General features: G+C 45.4%; 1 protein-coding gene across 1 annotated transcript in view; it reads left to right on the top strand.

Annotated features, from left to right (window-relative positions):
- The first annotated feature begins 1,019 nt into the window (after nt 1-1,019).
- The window catches only part of TSHZ2 (teashirt zinc finger homeobox 2), a 272,337-nt gene continuing 245,429 nt past the window's right edge, over nt 1,020-27,927 (top strand). The window contains exon 1 of the mRNA XM_030309380.1: nt 1,020-1,084. Coding sequence (XP_030165240.1) covers nt 1,045-1,084 — 40 coding nt within the window. The 5' untranslated portion in view covers nt 1,020-1,044. The remainder of the gene's footprint in view (nt 1,085-27,927) is intronic.

The following is a 27,927-nucleotide window of genomic DNA, read 5'->3' as shown; positions in this document are numbered from 1 at the left end:
CCCTGTCATCAGGTCGCGGGGAGACGAGGAGGAGGAGGAGTTTGTTAATGTTCAGTTTGTTCAGCGGGATCGATGTTTGCTGGAATCGCCTCGCCCTGTCTTGTGTGTGTGAGTGTGTGAGTGTGTGAGCGTGCGTGCGTGTGTGTGTGTGTGTGCGCGCATATGTGGGGGGTGTGAGTGTGTGAGAGGAAGCGCGAGTGCGTGCGCGTGTGTGTGCGTGTGTGTGTCTGTGTGTGTGTCTGCGTGCGTGTGAGTGTGTGTGAGTGAGTGAGTGAATTCCAGATTTTCTGTCTTTCCCAAACCCGCTCCTGTCCTCTCGCATATCATTCACCGACGGGAATCTGACAGCGGCCGCAAATCTACAGTGAGTGATCTCTCTCCCCCAGCGCGAATCCGCCATAGAGACCGGCGAGGAGGAGGAGGAGGAGGAGGAGGAGGAGGAGGAGGAGGAGGAGGAGGAGGAGGAGGAGGAGGAGGAGGAGGAGGAGGAGGAGAGGAGGAGGAGGAGGAAGAAGAAGAAAAAGAAGAAGAAACCACTACCTTCCCAGGATTGCCTTTTTTCCCCCTTATCTTTACGCGCGCGTGTGCGTGTGGCGCGTGTGCGCCCCTCGTCCCTTCCATCCGAACCCGGTCTTGGATGTTTAATAAAGAAATCAAGTGTCTCAACAGTCACCAAAAAAAAAAAAAGAAAAAGAAAAAAAAAAACCAAAAACCAAAAATTTCCAAAAAAGCAAAAACAAAAAGAGAGAGAGAGAGAGAGAGGAAAACAAAATCCAAAACAAACAAACAAACAAACACGGCAGAACCAACCTCTGCTTCAAACCAGCCGGCACAAGCCACCCGTGTCTGCCGCCCGGAGAGGGGGGTCTCTGGCCCGTGGTGGAGGAGTTGCAGGGGGGATCGCCAGGGGGACAGAGGCCGAGTGACGCCCTAGGAGCCACCGGGCAGGAGGCGGAGGACACCCAGAGAGGCGAGCGAGCAGCGGGCCCCCGCGCGCGGCTCGGGGCTGGGGCGCCAGAAGTAGGACTGGAGCGAAGTAGAGCGATGCCAAGGAGGAAACAGCAGGCACCCAAGCGGGCGGCAGGTAAGAGACTCGGCTCCGCTTCGGGGCTGCGGGGCGCACCGAGCTCCTCGCCCGCCCTCCCAGCCCCCGGGTGCCCCAGGACGCCACCCCCTGAGCTGTGGGGGGAGTTCGCGCCGGGCGCCCCTCTCTGCCCCGCGAATAACCCCATCCCCTCTCTCTCCTTCTCCCATCTCCCAAATCCTCCCCTTTGCAGGCTCCGCTTGGGTGGGGGGGAAGCTGTCCCACCAAGCCTTCCCTCCTTAAACTTTTTTTTTCCTCCACCCTCTACCCCACCCCTAACTTTCTCCCAGTCTGTTTCTTGCCTCTCCGGCCAAAGTTGGGTTGTGGATTTGGGGTGCCGGGTAGGGAGACAGTCCTTCCACCCCCGCATCCCTCCGCGTGGTCAGTGCCAGTGGCTTCTGGCCTCGAGGGACGGCGTCTGCGCTCGCTGGGGTTTGGGGCGCCGAAGTGTGAGGCATGCCAGAGCCCTGGGCTGCAGGCTGGCTTTGGGGCAAGCAAGGAGACTAACTTTGATCGCCAAGGTGGAAAAAACCCACCCCAGGAAAGGAATGAACCTTCCAATGTGCTTTCTAAATATGCTTGGAAATCTAATCACTCTTTCTCTTAAAAAAAAAAAAAGAAAGAAAGAAAGAGAGAGAGAGAAAGAAAGAAAGAAAGAAAGAAAGAAAAGAAAAGAAAAGGGAAAATGCCCAATAGAACATTGAAACAGCTCAGGATTTTCTTTGCCCAGAGAGAGTTGCAAACTTTGTAAATTGATTTGTAGGGTATCCCGTCTGAATCTTTCCTTACTAACCCCTTCCCCTCCCCCCAGAAGAGGAACAGGTTAATGGATCAGTACAATAGACCTTCTAAAGGATTTTTTTTTTCCTTTTGGGTTGCTTAATTGCTTTTTTAATAGTATGCTGGGGTTTTGTTTCTCGGAAGTGTAATATGAAAGTTCATTTTTCTCCTGCCAGACCCACCCACTGAAAAATCAGCTTTCCACTTGATTGCTAGTTTTGATTTGACATTTGATTGATCACCTGTCATCTCGCTGCCTTTGATCTATTCATTCTTGATATATATCAATAAATCACTCACCATGGTAACTCAGAGTACCAGTGACGCAAGCCTTGCCCTCTAGATTCAGAGCCAGACATGCACAATTATTATCTTGTTTGGCTTTTAATGTGGGCGTTTTTATTTCTTTGTGTCCTTCTGTTGAATCAGGGCTTTAGCAAAAAGCTGAAGTTCTTACCGCCCCCCCCCCCTTCTCTGTCTTTACTTTCATGCTTTAGGGGACATCAGTGAAGGCTGGTGTTCGGCAGACCCAAAACACATTTCCTTCTGTTGTAACGGGAGCGAAACATTAGGAAGAAGTTCAGTGGAACACTTTTGTAAACTTTATAAAGCCACCCTTAGAATAAATCCAAAGTTAGTTGCAAATCTGAGCAAAGTGGGTGTTTGCGTCTGAACAGCCTGGACCACCAAGTTCATCCTCCACCATGGCTTGGTTCCAGCATGAATGGCAGTCCATGTGCTTTGAAATGTCCCCAGCTATCTTCCCTCCAGAGCGCAGAATTGCTTCCGTAACCACGCGTAGATTGGGTCAAATTGCGTGTGGAAATATCATGTATAAAGCTTTGATTCGTGTGTTTTCCAACTGTTTCCCAGAGAGCAAAATAATTGCAATATTCTTAGTGCCATATAACTCTGGCTACCTCTTTTGAAAACCGTTTCTCCCTCCTGCCCCTGTCCGTGTCTACATTTCAACCGCTTATTTGTTAAAACTTAAGATTGTTTTGCAATCTGACAGCATTGGGGTGTGCACTGGCCTTCTAGACCCAGGAAGAGTAAGCGTGATCCTTCTAGCTCTAACAACCCAAGTTTTCGTGTAGCTAGATGATTAGAGATAACGTCCTTATTGTCCCAAAAGAAAACTCTGGGCAACAGTCCAGCAAGAAGTGATACTGCCCTGAAAATTACTCTTTTTTTTCCCCCCTTGTTGTTCCGGTAAAGGCCATCAACAACTAGGCAGTAATTTAAATTACCAGAATGACTGGACATGTCTCCTTTGGTTAGCTCATTACAAAAAGTGCATTGCTCAGAATTGCACTACTTTGATTATAATTATCCTCTGATCAATGAGGATCCAGGTGTAGTAACATAATGCTGTATCACATTATTTAAATTAGATCCTTTTCATTAAGCTGGTATCTATTGGAACTGGCTTGTCTATTTACTGTAGTGTGTGTGTGCGTTTGAAAGTTATGACTCTAGTTTCAGTTCACTAGCCTATTGTATTCCTGGTGTCTTTATGTTTGTTTTCATGGCTTTATTATTTTCACTGAAGAAAGCAGAAACCCTTGTCAAGCTGAAAGGGAATCATTCCTACTGCATGCAAGGAGGCCCTTCTTAGAGTATTTATTTGCTCACATATGAATAAAACAGATTTTTTTTTATGCGATGTTTCTTTCCTCCAAAGTCATAGGTGCTGTCTTCCGTTGTAGCTGAGGTGGCGATCCATGAGCAAAGTTAGCCACTTTGGGATTCTTTAGGTAGTTGGTCATGAAGGGAAAAGAACAAGGTGGGTTCCAGGATTGTGTCCGTACTAACTTTTATCGCTGCCTGAAATTAAACGCAATGCACAACTGTAAGTAATTACTCCCATGGACTGATGTTGAAAGCTTGATTTCTAGCTTGATTAATGAATAATGTAAGATAGAAAAAGCCTGTGAGTGAATCAGAGCTGAAACTCTTTCCCAAGAACTGTTCGAGGCAATTTGGTTTCTTTGCATTATTAGTTTTAAGTTCCATGGTTCAGGGAATCAGTTACAGAACTTTCTAATAAAGCAGGTATGCAGATAGAATGAACAAGATGATATTATAAGTGATGGGGAATCTCGGTCTTTATTTGTTTTGTTCTACTCACCCCACCTCCCCCCCCCCCCCACCGCCTTAAAAGAAGGGATGTGAGGTAGGCAGTTCTCTTTAAGGAAACAGCTAAGTCAGAACATTTCCCTCTGTTTCCCTCTGAAATGTCATTCTTCCTGGCTTTCTAAAGCTATGCTTTTCCACCATACTATTACTTCGGGCAAGAAAAAAAAAGTTCAGAAAACAGCCTATGGTACCCCAGGGGTTTGTGTATGTGTGAGTGTGTGTGCTGGCTTCCTTGGATGTATATTTCCCTCACCACTAAAATGCATCCACTTTTACCTGAGACTATTGTGGGATTTTCTATCAGCATCTTTCCCCCCTCTCCATTTTAGGGCAGATAGAGAAGATGGCAGAAAGGTAAAATAAAACAGAGCAGTGTTTTGATTTGTTTGTATTTTGCAGGATTCAGCGTAGTTAAAAATTTTAAATTGCAGACTTACGCTGCAAACCCTTCTATTTTCTACAATCTGTCATAGCCTCTGTACACAGACATGTGTACTACGTATATTTTATTTTACCACCCTGAACTATTGTTTTTATGTAATGCCAGCCAATTGTAGTCGAATGCACGATCTTTGGGGCTTGTGAATATCGAATGTACGCGTAAGTTGCAGGATTCTGCTTCTTCCAGCCCAAAGAGATTAAATGTCTCCTTCTTGCTGACTCTCCTAAACTATCTGATAATCCAGAGCTGAGGAAAGTCTCGCAGGGAAGAATGGCTCCCTCACTTTATTTTGTTTATTTAATATGGAGATGAATAATGCAGATTTTGTTTTCATGAATGTCCTTGTGTGGCAGTAAACATTAGACTATTAGCAATCATTACTTAAAAGTTACAATTTGCACCTTAATGGCATAGCTTATTTACATGGGAAACATATTCATCAGGGACAGTTCTGAATCCTGCAGTGGAGCGGGAGTTGACCCCAGCGATAGCCTTTTCAGCCTACTGAGAACTGGTGCCTGGGTGAACCCACTGAGGTCCTAGCAATCTGTACCAGCAGGGTGGGGAGGCGGCAGGCCACTCATGGCGAAGTTCACGTTTAATTTCCTGGCAAGTGGGATGGGATTCCAGGGAATAGGAATCTGGGTAGAGTCGGGACCCTGGCACTCTCACTTTATTTAAACATACTTCAGAAAGACAAGTTCACATCTTGCAGATTTAAATACTGCATGCTATAGACCCCATTCACTTACCCAAACAGCACGTTTTTAACAGATGAATGGAAAAAATAAACACTCACACCCCCAGAGGGGCGCAGCAGCACGAACTGTTGTGGCTCTTCTTGTTATTTAAGACAGATCCCTGAAAAAGGAAGGACAGGTCCCACGGAAAACCGCATCCTGCACCCGAGCGTTTTGGATGGAAATTGATTACTTAAGTGGTCCCTTCCCCAACTCCCTTCCTGATTTCCTTCTCCCACTTCTCACCTCACCCTTAAAGACCCAGATTGAATGGGACATCTCAAAAGCCCATTTGTTTTAGGCATTTATTGATTTCATTTTTAATCTGCCATATCAGGACACAATACATTAGCCCTAATCAGCAGATTGCAAGTGACAGGGAGTTCTAGTGGAAGGTAGGGAAGGGGGAGGGGGCTCTGAAGAAACTTCTGCAGGATGAAAATCTTCTTGAGGCTTGGGGGTTGGAGATTGAAGGCTACTTTTGAGGAGGGTAGAAACGTTCCTCGGAACTACCATGCATTTATTTTTCTGCCACCTTACACTGATTTTTCTCCCAGTCACCTCGGTTCTGTTGCTACCGTTTGGGAAACCTTCACATCCAACAAATACCTCCTAGGCATCTTTAGCAGGTCTGTGCCTGGAAGCACCCTGCCTTTTGTCACATTCTCCAACAGAGGCTTATGCTTTCGTTTCATCCCAGGTGACGCGTTTGACGGAATTTCTCCAAGCGGATAATGTACCTGGGTTCATCTATTTCTCTTCCCACTGGCTAGGGGATTCTTCTCTCACTTGAGCAGGTTTTAAAGGGGCACTGCGCCTGGCATTATTTAAGGCCATTGAAACGATACACTTCTGCTCCTCTGCAGCTCAGCTTAGGAAAATCAGCCAGGAAGAAAACCTGTTCGTGTTGGTGCTGGGTCTGTAATTAGCTAACATGAGTTAAATGACCAGACTAGATCTTCCCTTCCGTCACTGTATGCTTACCATCAATTTTATTTAGGTATGTCAAGGTCTGGGAAGACTGTGCCACTATTTCAGAGGCGTGTCTGCGCGCACCCAAGTTCCCTTTAAAAAGCACAGGATGGCCTAACAAATTCTATATTAAGACCAGGCATCCACAGAGTATCATTTTTGTTTGATGCAAAGTCAGTTGGAAATACATTAAACTAACAGAGAGGGTTGTATCGCTTCCCTGAAGCACTGCTTTTTCATTACATATTTAATTACAATCAAATCAAGCGACTTTTATAAAAAAAAATTACAGTGGTATTAAAAGAAGCTTGGCACACAAATAATTTTATTGCTTCGCAAGTTGAGACTGCACTTCTATTTTTATTTACGTGGGAGAAATTTATTTTCATTTTCTAACGTGACAAATACATAGTATATTTTCCTGTCGTCTGTATCAGGGAGATCCAATTCTCCTGCCTTCTTAGAGCCTGTTCATCCTGGATGTTTTTACATCCATTTTTCAGTAATTGGTAACAATTTGTATTTTTTTTTATTATTTTGAGTTTTATAAATTCCATTTCAAGTTAGAAATTCTCCTGTTCCTTAGGGTGACCTTTGGTGAGCAGCTCTTTGATTATAAATGAGCTTAGTCATTCTAGCCACATAAGAAACAACCTCATTGAGAGGGTTTGCTTGATTGCCTGGATATTGCAGTAAGAAAAAACAAAACAAAACAAAACAAACAAACAAAAAAAACACCATATATTTACCGGCCTGTATCATAGAAGCCGATTTTCACTGGATTTACCATTTCTTTCTTTTTTTTTTTTTTTTTTTTTTTTGGTATTACTGACCTTTCAGTCACTCGTTCGTTTTAGGTGTTGCAATGCTAATTGAAAGGTAGTTTCGAGAAACACTGGTCTCTAAGAAATGGTAATAAAAATTCGGTCCTTTCACAGCCCATATATCCACTTCCGGACTATGCGAACTCACGGGAAAGTGTCTCCGTAAACACATGGTTTGGGGTCTGACTTGGACACCAGTCTGGAGTGTCCCCAGTGGGGTGGTTTCCCCCCCTCACTTCAACAGGGAGACCTTCATGAGGGTGTAGGACTTAGGTCCCTTCTGAAGACTTTGTCTGCATCACAGACACACAGAATAGGAATCTGAGAGGCCAAGTGGGAATTGCTGATATGTTTGTTTCCAAAGCAAACTCTGTGGGTGAAGTGATAAAATAATTTGAAGAGACTTGAAAGTCATTAAAATGGTTCTGTAGAATTTTCATGTGTTGCCTCTGAACCTTTTGCATTTCCTCTGCAGAAAGAAAAAAAAAAAAGATGCCCTCTGGGCATCCTCCAGTACGCCATGATGCCAAAGCGAGGCCTAAAATTGGTTAAAATTTTAGAAATTAAAATTCAGGAGGCACGGCCAGATAATCCTGTTATTAATATATCGGTATTTTTAGAGGTAATGAATTTAGAGAAATTACACAGGGAAAAAAAAAAAACCTGGATCATATTTGAAAGCATTTGTCTTGAATTTTTCTAAGAGTTCCCTTTCTATCCGTGTTGTTTAAAAACAACAAAAACAACAATTTCAGTATCGTCATACCTACTCCTCAACCTTAAACAGGGTCTACCTAATAAAGTTCTCTCTGGATGGACCAGGACACAGGACACCGTAGCACACGTCCCTTTTTGCAAAATAGCTTTAGAAACCCAAACGTGGGCACACAAAATAAAAGTAAAATCTCGACAGGTTATTCTAGCTAGCTCAGGGTTCAAGATCGAAAACTTTGTTCGGCAGGGTAAGAAAGAAAATAGCAGTGCATTTTAACTACACATCTCCCCTTGGCACATGAAAAGTTGCAGAGCAGGGAAGATTTTTAAGGAGCTTTTTAGCTCTTTTGCATCTCTCTCTCTCCAAAGACTAATTTAATTGAAAAGCTGTTGTGTCCATTTATGCTAAAGGAAAAGCCTCATGTTTCCATAAAGCTGCCATAATGCTAAGGTGGATTTAAAAAAAAAAAAAAAGACATCGTTCTGCAGTTTCTGTTAGTACAGAAATTAAGATCACGGGTCTTAATTAGTTGAGTGCTTTCAGAACTGAATGAATACTCTGAAATCACCCCTGAGCTTTCTTCTTAAAGCTCCATCTAAGTCATTTCTATGGAAATTACCCAGTTTAGATATTAAGGTGGGCAGAACACAGTTATTGTTTTTAATGAAAATAGTTGCAAAGGGCAGAAGGAGATCAAAGCTGTTGTCAGCGGTCATTCTGTTTGTCATGAATTCTGAAGAAACTTCCCAAATGCTTTCCTGCATCACGAAAAATCCATGAAATCTGGTGACGCAGACAATTCAAAAAGGACACGGAAGGTCAAGGTGTTCTATAAGGGAGAAGTGACTTGGGTAAGCCAGAGCAGCGGCATGTAAATATTTCTATACAAACTGCAAAGGGCTTACTTTAAATCACTTGAATTTATCAGATTCTTAGAATTTTCTATGTATTTAGAAGCCCCTTTCTCATAGGCCGGGGGAGATATGAATAGCTTCTGGGCCAAGAGGATACTGTAGAGAAGAGGTAAATCTACTCTAGGCATTCGGTACCGTTTGGTACAGAAGAAATTCCAAAATGAAAAGCTATAAGCTTGTTTTATATGAGAGCTGCCTTCGGCTGGTTTCCTTTATTAGGAAGTTGGGTCCATGGCTTTGTGCTTCTTTTTGTTTTCCCTCTTGAGGTTAGGTTTGAGACTGTGGATGGGGCCTTAGAACAGGAGGAAGTGACTTGGGTAATGGTTCCAGCTTTGCCCACACTCATTGTGCGGCCCTGAGCAAGCTCGAGAGAGAAACCTTGTTTCAGGGGTAAGAACGTGAGTTCAGGAGTCAGAACAAACCCAAGTTCAAATCCTTAGGTCTATTCCTTTTCTTTGCCTTATAGATTTGGCCAAGCCGCTCAAATCTCTGCTCCCCACCCCCCCCCCACACACACACTTTTCAACCTATAAGATGGGGGTAATCATAGTTCTTCTTAAGGCCCAGGTTTTTTGAAAGGATTATATGAGACTGGGGCTGAGAAAGTGCACTGAAACTATTAGGGGTCAAACCTGACAGTAGTGTATCTTCACCCTGAATAGCCAGACCATGAAGCATTTACACCAGAAAGGAAATGAGCAACCAACAACTATCATGAGACTAGGAGGCCGGGGCTTGAAAGAAGTCAGACATGGGTGCATTTTGGTTTTTAAAACTGGAAATCCAGTCACTGAGTAGGGTTTTAGCCTTTTCTGAGAATGAAGAGGGAATGGTTGGAGCCCCGTGCCAGCTCAAAAGAATATTTCTTTCCCAATAGATAGTAATTATAACACTAGCAGCAACAACTATAACAACAATGGCAATAACGATACCTCCCACTATGGAGGTGCTTATTATATATACCAAGCACTTTACCAAGTGCTTATATTTCATTTATTTAAACAGCAGTTGGGGCGCCTGGGTGGCGCAGTCGGTTAAGCGTCCGACTTCAGCCAGGTCACGATCTCGCGGTCCGTGAGTTCGAGCCCCGCGTCAGGCTCTGGGCTGATGGCTCAGAGCCTGGAGCCTGTTTCCGATTCTGTGTCTCCCTCTCTCTCTGCCCCTCCCCCGTTCATGCTCTGTCTCTCTCTGTCCCAAAAATAAATAAACATTGAAAAAAAAAATTTTAAACAGCAGTTATTTCTTGAGTCCCTACTATGTGCCAGGTTCTGTTCTGGTCACCTGCTTCCCGGGGAAGGAGGCAGGGGCAGTGAATAGGATGAATAGGGGATCTTACCCTCCAGGAAGGGGAAGCAGGAGAACATACAAGTAAATTAACAAAGAAAAAAAAAAGGTAAATTTCATATAGAAAAGAAACTCCATGATGACAGTGGTTTCATAAAAGCAAAAGTTGAAGAGTGGGAGTTTGGCAATACAAGTGTGGATGGCCAGGGGAGAGACCTGTCCCAGGGGGGACGTCTGAGCCAAGTTTTATCCTTCTAACATTCTCATGCATTAGATGCCAGTGTAATCCCTATTACTGATGGCGATCTGAGAAACCTGCAGAGCAGCCCGTTCAAGGTCATGCAGTGGCCAAGCTGGGTTTTAAACTCCCTGCTTCCAAAGCCCATACACTTAATCTATTGTGATATTTTATCTGGAATAGCTATAGTCATTTGCCAAGGAAGGGCCCCGTTCCTATTATTCTTTCCTTGCGTCTGTTGTGAAGTCTAAGCCTGCGGGGAGGGTACTGAGAACATTGACGGAGGATGCTGCCTTCAGTGGCATCTCCAAATAGAATCTCGGGCCCTCTCCCATATATGAAGTCGGTTCTTTCTTGAGGGTTCCTTCATGTGTATGGATGTGCATTTGTGCATTCATTCATTCAACAGATGTTGACCTGCTCACCTACTGTCTGCCGGGCATTGATCTAGGGGCTGGTGTATCACAGCAGAAAAGCCCATGCCCTCCCACAGATATAATTCTTTTAAGACCAGAAAGCTAATACACAGATAAATATATAATACAACATTAAATAGTTCTAACTGCATTTCATAAAAATCCACTAGCATTAATGGAATGAAGAGGGATGGGAGGGTTGCCTTTTTATACAGGATGGTCAGAGCTGGTATTCCTCAGGTGCCAACACTTGACCAGCCCTGCACAAAAAGCGAGGAACCAGCCGAGCACAGATCTGGGAGACATGTTTCAGGCAAATGAAGCAATAAGCACTTATGACCAGAATTGACTTGCCTCTTTGAGGAATATGTAGGGGCCCAGTGGGGCCAGGGCAGGTTAAAATGGGGGAGGAGGTATAAGGAAAGAGGCAGGGGAGGTGGGCGGGGGCAGGTCTGGTGTGGCTTTCCCTATATGGGTCTCAGTGTGAGGGGAGGGAGGGTTTCCAGAAGGGAAGCGATGTGATCCATTTGGGTGTTCAGCAGAACGTAGGTACTTGTTGTGGCCAGTGGATTGGGTTCAGTTTGCCCCCCTGGCCCCTCAGTGATGGTGAGTGGGATGGTCAGAACCATGGAGGCAGCACATGGAGATAAAAGCACAAACCCAGCCTTTATGGAGGGATTGCCCGGTGCCTGGTCAGCCAAACGGGGGAGGCTGTTGAAAAGTAAATGTTAAGAGCCAAGCCGATCGGGGATGGGGTTGCAGGGCTTGCCTATTTAACTGGCCAGCAGTGTTTGAAGGGAAGCTCCTTAACCTTGCTGCCCTCCAAGTCCTCATCTGTCGAGTGGGCACAGGATATCTCTCGCCTCCCGTTGTGGTCAGGACGGTTAGGTAATGCGACGTAGAGAAAACCCTCGGTGCAGTCCCTGGCACGCACACAAGATCTTTTTCCTAAACGCTCATGTTGATTCTCCTTCCTGTTGTTATTTTTTGTCTGTAGGGATTCTAGGGGGAAAAAAATCTAGGCTCTTGAATTAGTCCTTGGTACCTATTAGGCACTAAATAAATATTTCCCGATGAATGAATAAATGAGGCTGTAAATAAAGGAATAAATACTTTAATTAGTGTACTACTTTGTATACTAATTAATTACTTTTGAGTAGAAGGATCTCTTTTACACATCTAACATTTTTTTTTTGGCAGACCTAGGTACCAATCATGATCAGAACGGCACTCTGAATATTTATCAGTTAAAAAAATACTAATGACAAAAAGACAGTGATTTTGGTAATGAACTTGCATTTTGTTCATCATGACATCATCTGCCTTCGCGCAAAGAGCAGGCATTTCGCCTTTTTGCAGTAAACAGTACGTATTCATCTCGTGCACAGTGCTTGCTGCCGATATGGGTTAGTAGCCTTCCTCATTAAGCCAAGACCCTCAGAGGGAGGGTCCCTGATGTTGGTGAAGGGGCTGGGGATCCTCATTTCTGACCCCTGAGCTGGACCTCTCCCTCTGCCCTCCAGGTGCGCAGCCTCCCAGGGTTGGGCAACTGCCCCTCCCCCAGGGCAAACCTGTGCTCATCCCCTCAGGCCCCAGGAGAGGCGGCAAAGCTTAGGGGTTGTTAAGCTAATGGGAGAAGGCTACAGGCTGTTTCCTGGTAACGCCTTCTCCACTTTTTAATTGTCACCTTCAGATTAGTGTCTGGGAGAGGGGAGAAGGGAGGCTGGCTGGTGCCTGTTAAGGTGTATCTCAGGACAAAGGGATTTGGGATCTCGGTGGCGAGCAGGTGGGAGTTTGGGCTGCCTGCCTTGAAATCTTTATTTAACCGATGTTACTGACGGCACCGCGGGAGGGGCTGGAACCGGAGGCTTGAAGGAAGTTGACAAAGGCCTGCCTTCTTGAAGCTTCCATTTAGTGTGGCAGACAGAGATCCCAGACAAGTGAGCGGGTGCATGTGGTCATATGCCAGTGTGTGGCGTGTGCCCGAGAGAGACCCAAAGGCGGGCAGGGCGTAGGGCACCAGGGGAGGGGGCGCCGTCTTGGATGGGAGGGCCAGAAAAGGCCTCTCAGTGCAAGTGACACTGCAGCTGGGTTCTGAGGGACGTCGCAGGGAGAGAAGCGCCCCCCCCCCCAGTGCCCACTGGGAACACATGTGACCTTGTGGGTCAGGAGCAAGGCGGGGGCTGGAAGGCAGCAAGGTGGCCAGGGTGGCGGAGGCTGGAGGAATGGTGCGGGGTCCCCACAGGAGGACAGGCCACCGCCAAGCCTCTAGGACCCAAGACCTCTAAGGAGCTGTGCCCTGGGGGGGCGGGCGTGCTTGGGAGACAGGATCTGGCTTTGGTTTTTACAGCGTCCTTCTGGCTGCCTTGTGATGTATTAGAGAGCAAGGCTGCAGGCAGGTTGACCGTGTAGGAGGCCCCTGTGTCAATCCGGTCCAAAGCTGCTGCTATCTTGGACCCGACCGATGGTGGGGAAGGTGAGAGACTCAGTCCAAAGTTGGACAAGATATGCAGAGGATGGCAGGTGGCCGTGGCGTATCCTGAGAGGTGTGTCTGAAATACCGACCTGGGTTTATCCTATTAATTCTAATTTCCTCATTCCTTCGTTTATTTCTCCCCTGTAGTTATATACCAGGTTCTTACTGAAAATTGTCAAGTCTATCATTCTCTGAGCCAGACTGGAAACGAGGGAAAACGTTTGAAGGTGCATTGATTCTAGAATTGACTGTAGAGGGGGAAAGGGCCCTCTTCCAAGCACATTTCGTGGAGTCCTGGAATCGCCTTTCCCCAGCTCCACACACCCATCAGACGACACAGTGTCAGGGCAAGGGGGTGACCCTGGAGTCGATTTCTCTCCAAAGGGTCACTTCCTCCCTGTGTGACCTTAGGCACTTTTACCTCCCGGACTTCCAATTTCCTCATTAGCAGAATAGACCTGATAGAAGAACTCATCTCATGGGGTTTTTACAAGGATTCACCGAGACAAATCAGAGGGCGTGCTTAGCACAGTGCCCTGTACAAGGTAAGTGGTCAATACATTTTAGTCATTACGGTAACAAGTTAATAAACCTCTCCATGCCTTGATTTCCTTATTGGTAACGTAGCGATCATACAACCTCCCCCTTGGGTTGTTGGGGAGCACAGTATGAACCCCTGCAAAGCAGTTAGAACAGTGCTTCACACATAGTAAGTGCTCGATAGTCATGACCGCGAGTCTGAGCTCATGACCGTGAAGGGACCTGCCTTCTGTCTTACCTGCCTCCCGTCCACAAAGCCTGGCACGTAGCTGGTGCTCAATCAGTGTGATTTGATAGAATGAATGATGGGGGCATGGTGACTGGCAGTCACAGGGAGAAAACCCAGGAGACAAAATTGCGTCTCTGTGGGGAGGGGCCAAACAAGACCCCTGACTGGTACCATGGCCTCCTCTAGTGGACGCTCCAGATGGCCATCTCCTCTGCCCAGGCCTGCCAGAGCTTTCTGCAGGGTTTCAGTGAGCAAAGCAAGCCTATTCCTGAAGGCTTTTAAAGCCAGAGCTGCTCCGTTATGGGCGGCCGTACCACTGGTGGTAAATAGTTTTAAGCAGCACGGACTCACGCACTAAGTGCAAATGATGTTCCTTTTCCAACACTGTTTTCAACCCCTCTGATTTAATCAAGAAGCAAGTCTTAGTTGGTGTTAGCCTGCCTTAAACAGCTGTCTCATGCCCCTTTATCAGAGAGGGTAGACCTCGAATTCAGAGACTTTTTCAAGTAACGCTTGGATTTTCCTTTTCTGATCATTAACGGCAAATGATGCTGGGTTTTCACGGACTGTGGGGACATAAATTTTCATTATAAAATAAAATTACATGAGGACATTAAAGAGGGAGTCGCTGTAAGGAAATATATAGAGAAAGCAATAGTTGGGGGCAGGGACTTGCACAGACCGTGAGGATGGGGCAGAATGACTAGCTGGGAGGACCCTGTGGTTGCCCAGGACCCGGACAGGGCAGGGGATTCATGACCCAGATGTGCCCAAAGGCTGCCAAGTCGCATCTGGGTGAAAGGAACACCCGGAAGACAGAGGCTTTCAGTAAAACTTCAAAACACTTTGAACACCAGAAGGAACTCCTCCCCCCCCCCCGTCAGAACATCAGAGAGAAACACTGGAGAGCCTTTACTGGCCGAGGAAACTTTGCAGATACGGAGGAATTGGGAATAACGTTCTGGTTTGGCATGTGGAATAGAGGGGTGGTTCTCGCCTTTACTTGGTGTCGTCATCACTTGGAAAACCGGCGAAAGTGCAACCTTGCGGAGTCCCAGGCCGGGGCCAAGTAGTTCTCATTCCACAGGATGGGGCGGAGGCCCATGAATCTGTATTTGAAGCACCCACCATGGCTTTGAATTACAGGATATGCGGGTCTCTAATACATCACATGGCAGCCAGAAGGATGCTGTAAAAACCAAAGCCAGATCCTGTCTTCCCCCCTCTTCCTTTTTCTACTCTCTTTCTCTCTCTCCCTCCCTCCCTCTCTCTCCCAATTCGGAATGCCAAAACATTTAAAAAATTATCCAAGGGGATCCGTATCCACTTTTGGCTTTTAGTCAACAGAAAATATATAAGCACTCTCTCCTTTCAGTCTCTTGTGGCAATCGCCTAGGTTTTAGAAATGGGGGGACCACTTTCCCTGATGCCTTTCAACAGAGAAATGCATCCATTCGCTCATCTATCTACCTAGTCATAGCACGGAACATCAGAGCCCAGAGAGTCCTTCAGCTAAGTTGAAAGACAAGCAACGCAGCCAATATAGAACAGGGGCCCTGTCTGCCCGGGAGTTGGCCGGCACCCTAGATACCAGTGTCAAGAGACAAGAAGGAAACACAAGGAATCGCCCAGAGCTTGATTTTTTTTGTTTCTTACAGTCTCTGAAATTCCCGAAACGCTACAGAATGGGAGGGCAGAAAACCTAGCTTTTTTCTTTGGTGCCTCCTTCACCATCTCGTTCTGTTTCATATTTTCTCCTACTTTCCTCAGTGGCTCTTCTCCTTCATCAATTCCCTCTTTTTTCTTTCCCGGTTCCTCCCAACAATGAGATTTCTGAGCCCTTTCTGTCTGTCATCTGGGCTTCCGTGAGCAAACGGGACCAAAATGATGATGGCGGAGACGAGGAAGATGATGCCAGTCCTAACTGTCGCTGTCATAATGCAACAGTGACCGTCAACCTAGTCAACATCATACCGTCAACATAAAACACCGCTTGTCGACCCGCATGATGCCAAACCAGAAAGTCTACCCTTACTAGTTAACATTTACAGAGCATGGACTTCATGCAGGCCATCTACATAAAGTCTCTCCCGATGACATCCTGAAGGCCAGATAGTGTTATTATGGGCCCATTGAAGAGATGAGAGAATTATCGAATGACAAATAGCTTGACGATCACATAAGCTTCCAAACAAGACATTGAAACCCGGCTCTGCCTACCAAAGGCCGAGTACTCAGACACTGTGTTTCGTTGCTTCTCACGGTATTTAATGCTCAATAGCTGAGCATCACGTAAATAAACGTCCCCAGGCTGGGAGAGAGACGTGCAGCCTAAGGGCGCGAACTGAAATTTAGGGTTTCTTCCAGGTTGAAGTCAGTCGGTCGTGGCAAAGAAAAAAATAAATAAATGGAGGGCATCATTCTGCTTATCTCAATCCAAAGCACCACCTTTAAAAGTTGAGCCTAGGGCGCCTGGGTGGCGCGGTCGGTTGGGCGTCCGACTTCGGCCAGGTCGCGATCTCGCGGTCCGGGAGTTCGAGCCCCGCGTCGGGCTCTGGGCTGACGGCTCGGAGCCTGGAGCCTGTTTCCGATTCTGTGTCTCCTGCTCTCTCTGCCCCTTCCCCATTCATGCTCTGTCTCTCTCTGTCTCAAAAATAAATTGGGGCGCCTGGGTGGCGCAGTCGGTTGAGCGTCCGACTTCAGCCAGGTCACGATCTCGCGGTCCGTGAGTTTGAGCCCCGCATCGGGCTCTGGGCTGACGGCTCGGAGCCTGGAGCCTGTTTCCGATTCTGTGTCTCCCTCTCTCTCTGCCCCTCCCCCGTTCATGCTCTGTCTCTCTCTGTCCCCCCCCCCAAAAAAAAAAAAAAGTTGAGCCTATGAAGATGAAAAAAGAAAAGTATATATATATATATATATATATATATATGATTTTTGAAACCTCTTGAGCTTTCCACATGCCACAATGGCATTTCGTGAGTTTGATTAAACAGAAGGAGGAAAAAACCATGAAAACCACGATCACAGAAACACGAAAACCACGAACACGGTCCATCTGGGGTGTCTCAATAAGTGATCGTGCTCGTCCACTTCCTACAGCATCTTTGCGGATGTGTCCTGAAATCAGACGCTGCTCATCTGTTCTCCATAAATCTCTTGTAGGCCCCATGACTCCTCCTGGCCATCAAAAATGTGGAATACGTGCAATGATGCTGGCCCGTTATTTATTTTAGCAAATGAAAAGCTGGCCTCCCAGATTTCCCGTTTAGCGCTCCTCATAATATTTATGGTCAGGGTCTCTAAAGGTGTTTCTTACTTGTAAGTATTTAATTATAGGTGACATTTAAATGATTACTTTGAAGAATCTGAAAAAGAGATGATTGTGAAGGTCGAGGGGCTTGGGTCTAAGAGGGAAAATGTTGCTTACAACAGAAATCATGATAGGATCTTTCTTAGGGGGAAAAAAGGAAACCCCTAACAATTATTTGTAGTTGTTGTTGGTTGTAGGTTTTGTGGATCTGTTTGTTGGTGGTGTTGTTTAATTTTTGAATGCGGTGGCATTTTGAAGCAAGTCTTGTAATAACACAGTTTGGCAAACTGCCTCGCTCTCTGATTTGAGGTTATTTTAGTAAGTAATGGAATGAAATAATCATCTTCTTCTATTGTCTTTAATGTAGACATTTTCATTATTAATATTGGATGGGGATAGTCAATCGTAGAGAATAAAAGGAAGAGCTGTCAATAATAAGATGAGCGTTTTTCACCTGATGAGTAAATTTCGGATAGAAAGGAGTTAAACTTTACAGATAAAGTTATATCACTTTTGAACACCAATCTTAAAATTTCTGTGCCTCAGTCCTGTAAATAGGCATAAAGGAGAGCAGTGACTTGTAAGCACCATTATGAGGATTTTTAAAAGTAGATCCTTGTTAAGTACTTAGAACAGTGTTCCATGATAGTAAGTGCTCAGCAGATACTAATATTTCCCCCCACCCTCCCTCTCTCCCCAGAGGCAGGCACTATTCAGACTTTGGTGGGCATATCCTCCATTGTTTATAATTCTGCCTGCATATATATGTAGCGAGGGGCATTATTGTCCTTCTGTATATGTTTAATATTTTTATGCAAATATTTTTTACACTATGTATTGCACATTGATTTTTAAGTCTGTGTGTAGACTCTATCCAAGAATGTAGATAGGCAGCTAAAGAAAAAAAGAGGGAGACAGAGAGAATAGATTTAAAAATACAGTGAATTCCTTTTCATATGCTTTATAATATTCTACCATAAGAATGTGTATTTTTACACACTTATCAACTCCTCTGTTAATAGACATTTAGCATATTTTTAAAGTTTTCATTATTACGTACAATCCTGTATTGGATATTCTTAAGAATTTTTACAATTGTCACATAAATAGTTGATGCAGAGAAAAACAGTTGTGAGAATTTTACTGCATTTAGCAAGAGATTCAGTTGATGAAAGTAAACGTTATGGAAACAGCTAGTATTTCTTACTTTGAACCTTCTTGGTGTCTTTCCTGAAATATACACTTACCTTACCAAAAATTTAACTGGCTCATTTGCACCTAGTAGGCGCTTGTGAAATGTTTGCTTGAAGCAAGTAAACTGAATAAATAAAATACGTCAGTAATCCCAATAATGCGCGAGACTCAACCATCAACATGGCTTGAATCTCAGGTACATCCAGCATGAGAGCATTCGTCGTCTTGGGGTGGAGTGGGGAGCACAGAGACGTTAAAAGGGAAGTGTGAATAGCATAAAAGAAATTGCATTTGTCCTCAGGGGGTGTAATCGATGGAGCTTCGAGTCGGACAACCATTGCCATCCAGATCCTGGAATCCATGGGGTGTTAAACATGGGTGGGCTGGGTTAGGAACGGAAGGACCCTGGGATTTTGTTTAGAGGTGTTACAAGGTGAACCTTAACAGTAGCCAGTTCGGCCGTGTGGCATGTTAGGCAGTCAGACTGACCTTTAATGCAGTTTAGCAAACATGTAGCGAGGCAAGCTGCTCAGTCCTGGGGGGAGAAATATTAATAAGGTAGGACCTCAGGATCTGGAGGGTCGATGTTGGTACCAGATGCTTTTCACAACCAAGATCGGCATCGTCCTTAGAAGTGTGTGCTGTGAGCGTGTTTTCTTGTGGGGGTGAGTTGTGATTGTGTGTCTTTTGTGTGTGTCATGGGTGTGTGTTTCACATATGGCGGGATCACGTATGCTTTGAGTGTTAGTGTGTGTGTCTGGGGGTAAAGAGCGAGTGTAGAAGGACCTTATTGTGCATGAGTTTTGTGTTGGTGGTGGACCTCGTCAATGCAGATGCTCACGCCGAGGCTGACCTATTAATGGAATCAACGACAAAGCTCTTGGGGATTTTCCCCGTGAACGTGAAGCCAGCATCACAGTGTTATTTCCCCAGGGGTCTCTCTGTGGCAATTCCCTGGGGGTTCTGAGAAACAGAACCATAGTTACACCTATGTTGCCTGCACAGGAAAATCAGCACTAAATTTGTAGGGTATCAGTTGTGGCTGATGCAGGAAGGTAGGCTCTGCACGGGGACCATTTCATTTACAGTGGGTGTTATTGTTGAATACCCGGATGAGTATTGAATGAGTGAATTGAATGAGTGAATTGAAGAGTCATCCAAGGTTCCTGGAGCCTTTGGAATATTTAGATACCTGCACGATTTGCGCCCACAGGGCTGAATATAGTGGATTCTCAGTAAATGTTGAATGGATACGCGAATGCACACACATCGCACATGTGAACGTTTGCTTATCTCTGAAGCAGGCTCGAAACCGTAAGAAAACAGTTCCCTGGCAGGGTTTTTGTTCTTCCTCTGTTGGTCCCACAGAGCACTTTGTCTGCTGTCCCTTTGGTTTAATTATTGTTCTTTGAGATCGGCACGACAGCCCTTCTGTTTACTGTCAAACTGCAGCCACAAATGGAGAAAGAAAGAACGAGGTGGGGAGGGGGGGAGCAGTCTCTCCAGTCCAGGTACGGGAACCTCCCCAAAGATACTGTCCCTTTACGGAGGCAAAGGGAAGGCTCCGAGTTTCAAAACTTGCCAAACCCATAAACCAACAAAACTGCATTGCTGCTTCCATAAATGTTTCATAAGTTTTATCATCTTGTGACGACGGTTAAGCAAATGTGTGTCCTTTGAGGAATTATTTACTGGAAGCAAGGTTATGGCGTCAACATCTGTGTTTCCAATCACTTAGATGAAGAATGGATGAAATAAATCACGAGTAAGTTCCACAAAGTAACTTCTGTGTTATTATCTTTGGACAAGCAGAACATAAGTAACTCTTTTAGGTGCCCTCTCTTTTGGAATTTGGACTTTTTAGTTGTGAGGCTTCTCTCTTTTTTTTTTTTTTTTTTTAATTCATTTCACGATCTTCAAAGAATATGTCTTCACTTTTTTTTTTTTTTTTTTTTTTTTTTTTGGTAGAAAGTTACCATAAAAACATCCACAATACAAGTACTTAAAAATTTCTCTCAGGGAATCTGGCTATTTCAGCCAACATTCTCATTTGGGAATGGGCTAACAGTTCCAATATATAACATCCATATAATTTAACCTCATAAATTTCTTTTTTTCACAGTGATGTAATGGGGGGACTGACCTGGAGTTTGTAAACGTTCCCTGCTCACGGCATTCCCCCGGGCAACATAACATTCTAGACAGTGTTTTATGTGCCCTGATTAAAATATAACGTATTCTTGCATTTCCTGTGGACTGACCTGTTAGTACTCTAAGCAGAATATTTAAGGAACATGGAGATGTTTTCAAATGTGTAACAATGCACGGTATGAGGTGGGTTTTTTTTTTCCTTTTTCTTTTTAAAACAATGATCTTATTTTCAATTTAGACCGTATTCCCCTAGGCACCCACTCCGCAAGAAAAGTTTTGTGCTCTGGTTTAACTTTTGAGTCTGCCCCAGCACTCCGATAAACAAACAGAAATACTTGTTTGTACCTTCGGTTTGAATGCTGGGGCACGTACTGTGATCTGCTCTCCTGCAGTAGGGAAGGACTCGGGCAAGTTAGTGGCGAGTCCCCCAAGATAAAACAGTAGCGACGGAAACTTACAACATTCTTTACGAAAAGAAAAAAAAAAAATAATTAAAATAAGGGGAAGGGTTTCCTAGGGTTCCTGCATCATGAAAACAGCTGTGGCAGATAAACCACTCAGCAAAACCATTTGTGGCTTGAGGTGTTTTAATTTTCTAGGGGAGGAACATGGGGTAAAAATAAAAGGCAGTTCTTGTTTCCAGAGGAGCAAAGGAGAATTTGTGGGGTGAGGGCTTGAGCGTGAAACTTTGCTGGTGGACATTGATGTTGCCTGTAGGTCTTCCAGGGCACGAACCTCGATCCGGGAATAACCTGAAAGAGACATGGAAACGACACGAGGGAAGGAGGGCTGGTTGGATCGATCAGATTCATGGAAGATAAGTTCATGAAAGGGGTACATGTATTTGAGAGTCATTATTTTATTCATTCAGCAGGTATTTATTAATTTCTGTTGTTTTCAAGACCTTGTGCTATGTGCCAGGACTATGAGGATAACAAAGGCATAGCCTCTGTGTTGACAGGTTAGTGATAGAGTACCCAGAACAAAGCCAGGGAGTCTGGATGGATGGATGGATGGATGGATGGATGGATGGATGGATGATCTATGACTCACTAGGAATTCAAGCTCATTTCTGTGTGTGTGTGTGTGTGTTTACTTCTGGGTCTAATTGTTGATCTGTCAAGATTTTATCCCAGGCAGCCCCTGGCACTTCCATCAAGGATGGATAACCTCTTCCAAGGAACCATTCCTGAGCCCAGGTCCCTTCTTGCCTGCATATCCTCACCCCTACTCAGCTCTTAGGGCAATAACTTTCTGTAAAGGTTTTTGGATTTGCCCTAGTTGGCTACACTGGATCTTTTTCACTCCTCACCATAAACTTTTCTCTGCTTTGTTCTCTGAAAGATCATAATCAGACTCGTTAATATTTACTAAGCCGTGCCAGGCACTGCCCCAGATCCCTTACACGTACGACTTCGTTCAGCTTTCCTCTCAAAACTAAGGAGGTAGGCACACTGCTCATATCCCCATTTTCCATGAAAACTGAGGCACAGAGCTATTAAGTGATACACTAACATAGCAAATATATAGTGCAACTAGAATTTAACCCCAGGAGTGTTTGCCTCTAAGGGTGCACTCAGCCAGATTTTTAATGAATCATGGACTGGTGATAAATTATACCTCATCTGCATGACTCAACTGAGCCTCAGCCTTGGCACCTATAGGTACAGAGACCCAAGGGGTGGGATTGGGACAGGTCTATCTCTGAGACTCTTCCTTCCTTTTCACACACGGTGGTCGCAATGGAACGCTTTCCTTCAGAGGACCCCCAGCGAATAGGCTCCAGGGTTTACGTTGGCCCACATGGGTTTGCATAGCCTTCCCCCAACCAATCACTGGCCTCTGACTGGCCAGCCTCGCTCATGTAGGCCCCCAGTGCTGCAGGAGCCAGGAGCAGCTGGTGGCCAGTCACCAAAGCAAAACCAAGGTGGTATTACCAAAGTAAGGGAGACTGGATGCCGGGCCAACAGAGTCAAGAGCCTCATGCTGTATGCTCTGAAGGGTTACACCCCATGGCCTTGAACTCAGATGAAGATTCAAATCGAGGCTGTTTTTTACTTTCTGTCTGACCTTAGATAAGCTATTAACCTTCTAAGCACTAGGTTCTCAGTTTTGAAAATAATTACCCTGATACCATGTGGGGTTGCCACGGGGGTTATACAGATTGAGTACATAGTGTGTTTCATGCACACATGGCACATAGTAAGTGCTCAATAAATGTTCGTTAATGTGATGGTTATGGAGGTAACCATGAGAACTACCAGAATAATGTCTTTGGAGATGTTCATGCTTCCGGGCACATCGTGTAATAGACAGGCTTACCTAACATGGAGTTGGAGGTGAGCTTCAGCCCCCGGATTGAAAGAACCACATTGTTAAGTCTCGCTCACCATAGCTTCCTTTCAGTTAAGGCCAAAAGTCCTTGGCAACTTTCCTTTCCTTTCAGGTGTTGATTTATTTATTAATTGGGCAAAATGGGAATTGACGAGCCTGAAACGATAAAGACGCCCATGATTTTCCTTTTGTAAAAAAATGTTTTTGTACGTCAGGAATGAAGGATGTGGCGAGGTTGAACGGGAGAAAAATGACTATGTCAAAGCCAGCTGGGGTAGTGTCGCTTCCCCGCTTTCCCGGGGTAAGAAAGGGGGTCAGATGCGGGCATTCTGCAGTTGAGAAAGCGAGACTCTGCCTGCCTTCTTCTACTGCATTTGGGACTTGTTCAGAGACTAGCTGGTTGGATGGCAAGTTGCCTTCTTGCAGAAAAACTGACATAACAAACAGGCACTGTGCGTTCAAGGTTCAGAGAAGCCTTTCCTCCTACTTTATTCTCCTGCACCGTGGTGTTTCTGGGCTGCTGACGTAGGCGAAGGAATTGCTGTGTTTATGTGAGTATGTGATGCTCTACCAGCAGCACATGTTTGCTCGTGGCTGAGTTATACGTGTATCCGAAGCTACGGGTCCTGGATGCTGTTGATTTAGCCCAAGGCATATATAATGTCCTGTAGAAACCATCCTGCTTAGTGGCCCCTCACTTACTGTGTTCTACAAGCTGCTGGCAAAGGTAATTATACTTAATAGGAGCCACCTTTGATTTAAAGCTGCAGAGGAGAATCATTAAATTGAGCGGCAAGCATGGTGGAGGGGTGGCGTGCAACCTTTGTTTGGGGACATTCGTTCGGAGCAGCTGGGATTGCTTACAAGGGCAGTGTTCCTCGGGCCCACATTTGTCACCCAGATTGTCTTGCAAAGACAATCAGCGGGCCTGGGAGAGAGCATCAAAGGCGGCGTGCAGGAAGCTGCTTTCCTGGTTCTCGCCTCTCCAGCCTCGTCCGTCCTGGCTCATGTGCTTGCCAACCCAGGTGGGTTCAGCATCCACCTGCCCACTGGACCGGCGGTCCTGAGATGTCTAATCCCACGGCCTCTGGAGGGAGAAGTCTGGGTCTGCCCGGGCACCTGCGCCGACAACAAAAGCATCCCAGCCTCATAATCCTCCGATGATTTAATGTGAGATGATTTAGTGTCTTTAAGATTTCATTTCAGTCCTTCGTGTGGCTTTGGTTACATTTCAAAGATTGTCTATAGACGCGTGTGTATATGTGTGTGTGTATACGTATATCTGTATCCATACGTTTTTACGGCAAGCCTAGTTTGGTTGAAAGAAAAAAAAAAATCCATGTGTGCGGTCACTCCTCAGAGTTTCCGAATTGCAACACCCAAGCGAGGGAGTTTGTGCCGGGCGGAGACAGCCTGTTCTGTGAGGATGCCACGTAGAATTGGGACGGATACAGGTGTCTGCAAAGTCTCAGCAAGGGAGTACCGACACCAGCTGAACCTTACAGGCTTCCAGAGGGTTCCCGGGCTGCCAGATGCTTTCACAGAGTCCAGAGGGATATCAGGAGAACCCCCTCCCCTAACCTCACCCCTGCTCCGAGGATCGAGTCATGGCCTAAAACTTTCGTACTCACGGTGCGGTCTGGGGGCCGGCGGCCTTGGCGTCTCCTGGGAGCTTGCTGGACACATGCAAATTCTCAGGCCCTGCCCCAGCCCTGCTGACTCAGGGACCGCATTTTAACAAGATGCCCAGGGGACTTGTGAGCGCGTTATGTCTGAGCAGAGTTCGCCTACAGCGCCCTGGAAGGCTGGCTCTTTTCTGGCAGGACACCCTCAGTGCTCTCTCCTCCCGTGCTCTGGCTTTGTCCCGTTCTCCTTGTCGCCCAGCTCTTCCCTCCACTCAGTTTAGCCAACACCTCACGTAGTTCGGGTCTCGGCCTGAGTATCACCTGCTCAGGGAAACTGTGATGCCTCGGATTATATCAAGCCCACCCCCGTCCCCATTACTGGCCGGAAAGTACCGTGTATCTCTGCTTTGTTCTTTTCAGCATTGACATTTTACCATTCTTGGCTTACTTGATTCTCATCCATCTCTCCGTGCTGCCCACCCCCACCCCTAGACGGTACGTTCCATGAAGGCAGAGGCCTGGCTTTATCGTCCCCATGTCCTGAGGCCCCAGCACTGCGTCTAGTATATGCTAGAAGCTCAAGAAGTACTTGTCCAATAATCAGATGCACGTTCACAGGCATATCCTCTCTTGAGGACTAGGAGATGCGTGTGACTTGCTACTCAGTCTGTCTCCTTAGAAATTGTCAGAACATTCTAGAACTGTCTTCTGTTGAGTCATTTGCAGGTGATGAGGCAACAGAACTGCTACTTGTTAAACCTCATCCACATACTGAGCATCATTCTATTTAATACCTCTTACCAGTCATGAATGAACACATGGATCAACTATGGCTTAAGGCAGGGATTTCAGATCTAACAGCCAGGAGGGGGCCGGACAAGAAAATATGCTCCACCCTTAACTCCAGCAACCAAGGAGGCTGAGCACACGCTCTACCTTGGGTTGGCCATCGGCTTGGCGCTCGAAGAGGTGCGGAGTTCCCTGTTCTGCCTGTTAGAATAAATCTTTATTGGTCACACTCACTGTGTGCTAAGCACAGCTCTAGGCTGGGAGGGGACAGTGGAGACAATATATCAGGTCCCTCCTCTCATGGGGCAGAGCCAACATACATTTAAATGTGTAAGGGCTAAGTAGAAAAATCCAGCGTAGATGAGGAGAAGGGGCTCTTGTATTGTAGGCCTTTGCTTCCTTCACTGCTGCATCCCCAGCAATTAGCTTGAGATCTGGCACATAACAGGTGCTCAGTTAACCCCAGTTGTTGACTGACTGATGGAATAGGACTTTCCAAAGGGGGCTGAGCACTAGCCCTGTTGTATGTGGCCACAAAATAAGGCAGAGAAGGTGGGCCATTTGGGGATTGGAGTTTCTGACTCTGTTGTCCAGATTAAGTGCCCTCGAAGGCACAGGTTTCTGGTTAGAATCATCAGAATCACCCCTAGAACTTACCCGAAAAACCCCAAACACACACGCACATGCGCACACACACACACACACACACACACACAAGTGTTCAGCTTATTTTTTGGACGAATTTTGACATCACGATTTCCAGAAGTGGAAGTCAGCATATGTTTTTAAAAATAGCCTCCCACTTGAGTCCGATATGCAAAGAAGGCTGAGAAACAGTTTTCCAACCAGTTGAAGTAAAAACACCGTCCATCATTTGTTGAGTGCCTACTGTGTGCCAGGCAAGGTACTCGGTGACCAATCGACCTCATTGAGAGAGAAGCTGATGATGATGACAAGGACAAGAACCACAACTGACGTTAACTGAACAACTACTTTGTGCCAGGTGGTGTGCTCAGTAAGCACTGAACGTGTTTCAACCGGGTTTCCTTTTCATAACCATCCTGTGAAATAAGTCCTCTTATGTCTCACCCGCCATTATGGGAATTTCAGAGAAGGTTCAAATGAATATCAGATATGTGATTTTGAGCAGGGTTCTAAGTTGTGACCCATGAGCCAGATTCAGCCCACCACCTGCTTTTGTAGGATTCGTGAGCTAGAATGACTTTGACATTTTTAAATGTTCAGCAGAGGGGGGAGATGTGGAAATTTGTTTTCTCTTATGTTACCTAAGTACCTACATAATATCCTTGATTTTGTCTCCTAGCCTTCAAAGCCTAAAATATTTACTATTTGGCTCTTAATGGGAAAAGCGAGCTCGCCCTTGTTCCAGAAGCTCATTCCCAGCCTGTGATACGCATAAGACAGTTGCATGCAGGATAAATTTTTGGTGGTAGGATCACGCATTTTTTAATAGTTATGGTTTTAATTTTCTGTGTATTATACAGGGAAAGTGTAATGGGTACATCAAAACCATGGTTTCATGAGTATTATTGCTGAATCCAACGTAAAGAAAACAAATGAATCCATTTGAAATCAATTTTGAAAAACAAATGAAGTAAATAATAACACACGTAGTATGGGATAAAACAAAAATCGAGAAGATGATTTAAAAAAAAAATAAAAGGATAAACACTGACTTAAAGGCCAGAAAGTAGGGTGAGTAGGAAAAGAGGAAAATAATGAAAGTAATTTAAACTTGGATAAGAAAAAAATAGAAGGCCAGCAATGACTATAGCTCTTTCCATTTTTAATATTCTGTGAGCTTGAGTTTCTTAGAACCCTTGTTTTTCAGGACTTTTTGATCTCTCGAGGTCTCTTCCAGGCTCTGATTCTATGAAGTTTCCTCAGGAGATACTGACACAAACTGGGGGTTGGCCAGGATTCGTTATAGTTCAAGGCACAGTCTTCCTGTGTTTTCCCTTCTGCTGACTTAGAAAGACAGATGTGCGAACCTCAGATGGGTTCAGAGGTTTGGTGGGGAAATCTCAGCGGCTCTCCAGTTCAGCCAGGAGTAGAAAAGGGGGGGAAGAGAAATTTGGTAATTACTGTTGCTATTTCAAGGATGCAGATAGCAGAGATTGGGGAAATCATGATTAAAAATCTTACTAAAATAACCAAGGAGGTAATAACAGGAACCAGTTGAGCCCTGGGGAGGCCAGGTCTGGGTTTATAACGACAAGGGTAGCGGTGTGTGTGTGTGTGTGCGCATGGTATGCTGATTTTTTTTTTTTTTAATACAGATCATTTTGTCCTCTGCAGTTAAAGGTTCAGTTCAGTAGCTTTGAGACAAACAGGAAAGTCTGTGTTATTCTTTACAGGAACACATCAAAGGTAGTTTCTGGCAACAGTCAAAATGTCTGTCAAGGAAAGAGAAAAGATTGTGAGGTATTCATGACCTGTTTGAAGAACTAGGGTTAAAAACACATTCAAGAAGGAATAATGTTAGAAGATAAAAGGACAGCAAGAGAGAGGGAGGCTTCTAGCTTTGTCCAGTTCTAACCATGATTGTTTCCCACCACGTCTGATGTGTCCAAGAACGGGGAAGCTCAAAATTACCATCGTGCGGGGCAGCTGAACTCTACCCGTGGAAACTTTTTCTGGTTTTGCCCCCAGACCAAATAAAGCACCAACTTCTCTTCTGTTTCATGTCGAAAGAAAAGAGGCAAAAACGTGC

The sequence above is a fragment of the Lynx canadensis genome, chromosome A3 (assembly GCF_007474595.2).
Source record: "Lynx canadensis isolate LIC74 chromosome A3, mLynCan4.pri.v2, whole genome shotgun sequence".
Lineage (NCBI taxonomy): Eukaryota > Metazoa > Chordata > Mammalia > Carnivora > Felidae > Lynx > Lynx canadensis.
Note: the sequence above shows the minus strand (reverse complement) of the source record. Positions and strands in the feature narration are given on the sequence as shown.